At 37.9% G+C, this 6,252-nt stretch overlaps 1 protein-coding gene across 2 annotated transcripts; it reads right to left on the reverse strand.

Moving 5' to 3' along the window:
* Positions 1 to 1,361: 1,361 nt before the first annotated feature.
* On the reverse strand, positions 1,362 to 4,315 carry LOC107587743 (stathmin-like). 2 transcript variants are annotated; one of them, XM_016275629.1, is made up of 5 exons: positions 4,238 to 4,315; positions 2,514 to 2,559; positions 2,203 to 2,375; positions 1,936 to 2,127; positions 1,362 to 1,835 (listed from the first exon to the last, which is right to left on the reverse strand). In XM_016275629.1, the coding sequence occupies exons 2-5, from the start codon at positions 2,527 to 2,529 to the stop codon at positions 1,770 to 1,772; spliced, it is 447 nt and encodes a 148-aa protein (XP_016131115.1). In that variant the 5' UTR covers positions 2,530 to 2,559; positions 4,238 to 4,315; the 3' UTR covers positions 1,362 to 1,769. The 2 variants fall into 2 exon arrangements, with proteins under 2 accessions (XP_016131115.1, XP_016131116.1); XM_016275630.1 differs by lacking the exon at positions 4,238 to 4,315 and adding an exon at positions 4,014 to 4,039.
* Between the last annotated feature and the right edge of the window lie 1,937 nt (positions 4,316 to 6,252).

A 6,252-nucleotide genomic window follows, 5' to 3' on the forward strand; every position in this document is an offset into this window, starting at 1 on the left:
TGGCCACATATATGCGCCCATATGTGTGCAGTAGCTAATTTACCCTACATTCAGAGTTAACAGAGCACAGATTTGGGCAAAAGCCACATGTAGACACTAACTTTTTTATTGTCAGTGTCAGTCGTTTGAATTAGTAACAGAAAAAACTATTGACTTTAAAGGTAATTTCAATATGCACATTGTCTAATATGTTCAGATTGTGAGTGTACTGTTGTTCATTTCTTATGCTGAACTATGTGATGGCTTATCTCTTCACCCACACATGCACTCTGCTGACAATGTGTCCTTGTCAAACTCGGTGTTAATAGTGGAAACAAAGGTCTACATTGTGAATTTAGACACAGAAAGGCAAATTACTTCATCTGACAATAAAAACACATTCCCATGCACTTTGCAGTCTTGTACCAAAATTACGTTTGAAAATATTTCAAGAATTCCTGTTGTACTTGTCCTTTCAGTGGTAAATTTAATTGTTTTTCATATTCATAGGCTTTTCCATCTATAATACTCTGATTTAATGATTCAGACTGGGTCATAATGTATGGGTGCTTTGAAGGTCATTTTTGAACTGGTTGCCCCTTCCTACAACACAGACAAGCACATGATTTCATTTTTATTTTATTCAATTAAAAAAAACATTTATTCACACAACATATTACTGGACTTTTTTTTTTTTGGATGCATGTAGTTGCTTCTACTAAGGGAGTTCAGAATTTGGAAATAAGGTATAATTCATTTTAGAAAGGATTGATGCACTACTTCTGAACACATAATAATGTGACAGCATGTGGACAACAAGCCATTCATCACTGCAAAGCTGTTTACAACTGCCATACATTTTCATGCACCTAACCATAATAGTTGTCATTATGTCAACGTTAGGATTTTTTTTTTGCTGAAATCATTTGAAGAAAAATGTTCAAAAAAGCCTTTTCTAATACCTGTTAGACAAACTCAAAACCACTAGATGCCAGTATAGTTCAAACACAGTCTCAAGCAACAGATTTTTTTTTATATATATATACTCAAACCTTTGCAAGTACTTACTGGAATGCATTGATTTTTTTTTTTATTAATAGTGCATACTGAGTATAAATTACTATAAAAGTATGATCTAGTAAAGAAAATGTGTGTGGATAATGAATTGTTTAGTTTTCACACTAGGAATGTACATGCAGATTATAAAGAGTACATCAAAAAGTGTCCAAAAAGATCTAATTATTATTCTGGCAAAACATATTTTCCATATAGAATTACAGAAACTGCCATTTATCTCCATAATGTACAAATTTTAAGGTGTTTTACTCCACATTACACTCTGGCTGACTGACAGATCAACAAAGAGGCAGTGGCAAAACTGGTACAATAACAAACAACTGTGCAACTTTATTAAGCTCATAGGATGGCAGTACTGATATACAAGGGAACAGGTGGACTTGCACAATGCAGTATACCAAGTATATATTAGACCTATGCATAACACAGGCATGCTTCCCTATCAGTAAAACACTGCTCATTTTAAACACTATAGAGCTGCAACTGGACAAATCTACAGGTTAGATGGGATGGTGAAAGACAGAACTGAATACACATAAACTGATGAAATGTTGTGCACCGGCTTTCCCCCAAAACCCCTTAATAAAAACGTGGCAAGTACATGGATCCAAACATGGAAAACTGGCCATTTAATGGAACAAAAAATAAATCTTTGGATACATTAAAAAACCCAATACTATACCCTAAATGAAAAGGAAAATTAGAGCGGAAACTTAGTTTTCACCCTCTGCCCCCTCTTTTGTTTCTTTGTTCTTTCGTACCTCTTCGAGCTTCTTGTCCTAAAATAAAGACAAACACATCCATCAACAATGTAAATTCAATAGAACTGAAACTTTACAAAGTAACTTATAATGCATATGCATTCATCTACACACAAACCTTCTCTTTGAATTTCTCATTCATAGCTGCCATGCGTGCTGTGCGGTTTTCTTTGTTGGCTTCCATTTTCTGGTTAAGTTTCTCCTCTGCCATCTTGCTGAAGTTGTTGTTCTCCTCCATTGCTTTCTGAAGGACCTCCTTCTCATGCTCTCGTTTCTCAGCTAAGTGCTTCAGGACCTCTGCCTCATGGTTCTAATATGAGATGGTAAACAAATGAGGAACAGAATGGACAATCACTATGTAATTGATTCCTAAACGACCACTTACCTTGCGTCTCTCCTCTGCCGCTTCCAGTTTTTTCTGGATCTCGTCCAGAGATACCTCCTTCTTCTTGGGGGTGGAAAGTGGGAATTCTCCCTTGGCATCTGGAGCCGAAGGACTCAGGATGACTTCAAAAGCCTGTCCTGAGGCACGCTTGTCCAGTTCCTTAACCTGAATATCTGTGAAGGATAAGTCATTGCATTTAATACTCTGTGCTTGATTTCCTTTGCAGAATGATTTCATTTAAATTACAAACAATAGTGAAGCATACTGATTTCCGAGATTGGAGCTTAGCTGAGCTTATTTTCGCATCTTACCTCCAGAGGACGCCATTGCACTTCCAACCTCGACGGTTTTACACACCTGCCAAATGAATGCATATAATAATATCAGAAAAAATGCAATCGTTTTGCTACTAACGTTGATGCAAGTCATGCTTACACAATCTTTTCTTTTAAGCATCTGCCCCTCCCCACATATTAAAAACAAGTCTCCGCTATACAACAGCTTTTCTATCAATGGAAAAAAAGAAGGTAGCATTAGCTATTCATGAACAATCCATAAGTGGAGTCTGTCCCTACTGTGGTATATACAAGAAAAATATATATACAATAACTTTATAAATAATAACTAAAATACACTACTAAAGGGAGTGGCGTCGCCACAATAGTCATGCATAATTTACTAACTGAATGTTATTTTGGGAAGGAAACAAGCTGTTAAAAATGCAAAAAAAAATCCTTCTTTATGCTGAAAGCCAAGAAAAGGACGAGTCGCTGCCAGCACAACAACCATCGGATCCATCTATTCAGACGTGCTGTCATCATCATCTAATTAAACGATAATAGTTCAATTAAAATATATACAACGGGGTGTACACTCGGGTGAAATGTAGAGAAAACAAATCAGCATCTCTTTTTGTAATGTAATGAGATCCAACTGGGCACTGAGAGATTAAAACAAAGGGGATATTGTGCAAGAAACAAACAAACGTAGGCTAATCCGTTGAAGTGATTCATCAAATATTAAGTATAAGACAAACTTGTCATCTTAAATATGACCTGACAACAAGTCATCACCCGATGGTTGAAAATAAATGTGTCTATCCGATGGGATGCAGGATCTCATCTGGAGACAATAGATGGCCGAGATACACCCTGAACCCCCATTATAACAGCCCTCAAAAATCCATAATACCACAAACTATACTATATTGCGTATCAATAAGACCCTAATAATGTTCAAGAAACATGCAAATATGGAATGCAGCGCTTACAAATAGTGGTATTGATGTATCACGCGTTTCCAACAAACCAGATCACACCCTATCGCTCTCATTTCACAACAGACACAACTGCACTGCCCATTGTACAGAATAATCTCAGTGTTGACATGCAAAATGCACAGTTCTATATGTCTCCTAATCGATGTAATTGATAGATTCGAAGGTAAATAATATTATTTGACAGCACAGTTGGTGAATGCACACACAATGAAGACAAAAGGCGTCGAGACCCATGAGATCACCTGTCACTGTACTGTGGGATATATTATGGGATTGTTGTTAAGATTTTAGGTAAAACAGAAAACGGTTCAAGTCTGTGGCTAACAATAGAATTGATTTTGCACTAGCAAAACGGCAAAATCAACAAGCAAAGCTCAACTAAACGAGAGCCTGTTGGCTAATGTTGAGCTCGACCGTTTGCACAATTCCCTCCCGATTAAACGACGATAAACACAAAACCTTAATGGTCGCGCCACGACGAGCAGTTTTAGATAACGTTAGATGTGCGTGCTGCAACTTTTAAATTACTTACTTATTTAGCTATGGTAATTCTCTAACCATACAGAATATTCCCGATGCCCTTGTCTATTATCTACACCCCCTCCCCAAAAAGGGAGGTAAATAAGGGTGTGACTGAAATTAAAATCGCAATCATTTGAATTTTTTATACTTTAGATGCCTTCTCTTCCTGTCACGTCAGACACGGTTGAGATGTATTGCAAAAATATTAATTTTTGACAACAAAAAAACACCCACCTTTAGTTGTAGTGGAAATCAGTGCTGGAGTTGACCGCGCGAAGATTCCTCTCTGCCTCAGCGTCAACCGTTCGCGCAAAAGAGGACCAAATTGTGTTACGTCATATTTGGATGTGACCAATGATCGTCGAGTAGAGAATTCTGGGATATGTAGTACGCGATGGGAAATATCTGATTTACTTTTAAATTATCTGCGTAATATATATGAATGCATTCACATTACGAGTGTACAATGCTTGTTTCTCATTGTACACAGTCATAAATTATAAATGGGCTGTTATTAATCAATTAATTTATTTTAACTATTATTTCAGACACAATTTGTATTTTTTTTTTTTATTGAACATAACCATTTTTATTATTCCCACTAGCCACTGAACCACGCATACAGAATTGTGGGATATCATAGCAAAAGATACATAAAACTGACCAGATATACAGTAGTGTACAGTGAGTATACTGGTATGCTAGTATACTAGTTTAGAATACAATGAAACTTAATTTAGAGTAGTAAAATTTGACAGCTTGTGACTAGAAAATACATTTTTCTTTAAGATGAGGCTATAATGGAACAAGCGAGTCCTGACCTCACCCCTATTGTTAGTCATCTCACAACTAGTAGACTACAGCCCAATACATTTGTAGAACAAAGCAGTGACAAGTCTGTGACCTGCTTTAGAAACAGTTTTTGGAGCAAAGCAATATGGCAATTAACAGTTCACTTGGCATTAGTGATTGTTTTGCTTCTGTTCTTCCAATGCCTCAATGAATCCTATCAGTGCATGAACTTTAGCTAAATGGCAGAGCTGATAGTCTCAGCACTGCGTTTCAAGTTGACTGGTTTTTACTGCTGGTGTTTGTTTCCGTGCCACTGAATGGTCTTGGTCTCTGTTTGAGAAAAGCAAATGTGGGAGTCAGTTGTTTTGACTATTTTAATGCATTCATTAATTTAGCAGATGCTCTTATCCAAAGTGACTTTCAAATGTGGAAAACATAACACATACTGGCATGCATTGCATTACATGAGATTATTTGATATTTTTTGCTCCTCTGTTAAATATCTCTCTAATATTTTCCTTGTAGGCCTCATCTCTGTCCAAAAGTGCCTGTATCATCCTCTGCCAGTCTCCTCCTGCCCCACCCAGGATCTCATTCATCCTGTTTGAGGGGGGAGACATTTTGTAAGCTGCCCAAGGGAAGGGAGAGCAGATGGTGCTTAGATGCCTCGCCCTGTCTAGGGTCTCTGGTGTCTTACACAAAGACACAAAGGGAGCTGAGAAACCCCCTGCCAAGGACATATGTTGACTGTTATCACTGGGGGTGATACAGGGGTAACACAGGGTATCATAAAAGCTATATTTTAAACAACATTTAAGTGATTATAAATAAGTTCATCAGCAGGCCTTCCATAACTATAAGATATACTTGCTACACGTGTTGCTTCCCACACATGTTGCTGACTGCTTGGAATTAAGCAAAGAACTGTAACATATACAGTATGTATGTATATATGTGTGTGCGTGCGTACGTGCATGCGTATGTGTGTGTCTGTCTGTCTGTCTAAACTTTTTGACACCCAGTCAGACAATGGTAGAGTATAAAAATGTCAATACATCCAAGCATTGATTTTCCTGTGTTATGTGTCGCCCTTATTATTAGTGGGCTAGACCCACTTATAACAGGCTGACACTCGATCTGTTAACATGCTTTTAAAGCCACTTTATCCACAGCCAGATGTGCACTTTGACTGATCCACGTGCACCAGATGTGCATAGATGAATGTAAGCTGGAAGACTTTATGCCAAAATATTTTAAGATAAATGCACTGGAACATCTATTGGCTAGATTGTGGATCATGCTGCCTGCAGGCAGACAGACAGATACTGTGCATTTAATTTCCCACCGCTGACAGTGACCCACTTTACAGAACCACTGTGCGACAGAGAGACTCTCTCTCTCTCTCTCTCTCTCTCTCTCTCTCCCTCTCTCTCTCTCTCTCCCTCTCCCCCCCCCCC

This window comes from Sinocyclocheilus grahami, unplaced genomic scaffold (assembly GCF_001515645.1).
Source record: "Sinocyclocheilus grahami isolate Dianchi unplaced genomic scaffold, SAMN03320097.WGS_v1.1 scaffold96.1, whole genome shotgun sequence".
Lineage (NCBI taxonomy): Eukaryota > Metazoa > Chordata > Actinopteri > Cypriniformes > Cyprinidae > Sinocyclocheilus > Sinocyclocheilus grahami.

Excerpts from the sequence above, each read along its gene's own strand:
- LOC107587743 (XM_016275629.1), bottom strand. Across the intron at positions 2,128-2,202 it reads CGGCAGAGGAGAGACGCAAG|AACCATGAGGCAGAGGTCCT; the intron begins GTAAGTGGTCGT and ends ATCTCATATTAG. Across the intron at positions 1,836-1,935 it reads ATGAGAAATTCAAAGAGAAG|GACAAGAAGCTCGAAGAGGT; the intron begins GTTTGTGTGTAG and ends TCTTTATTTTAG.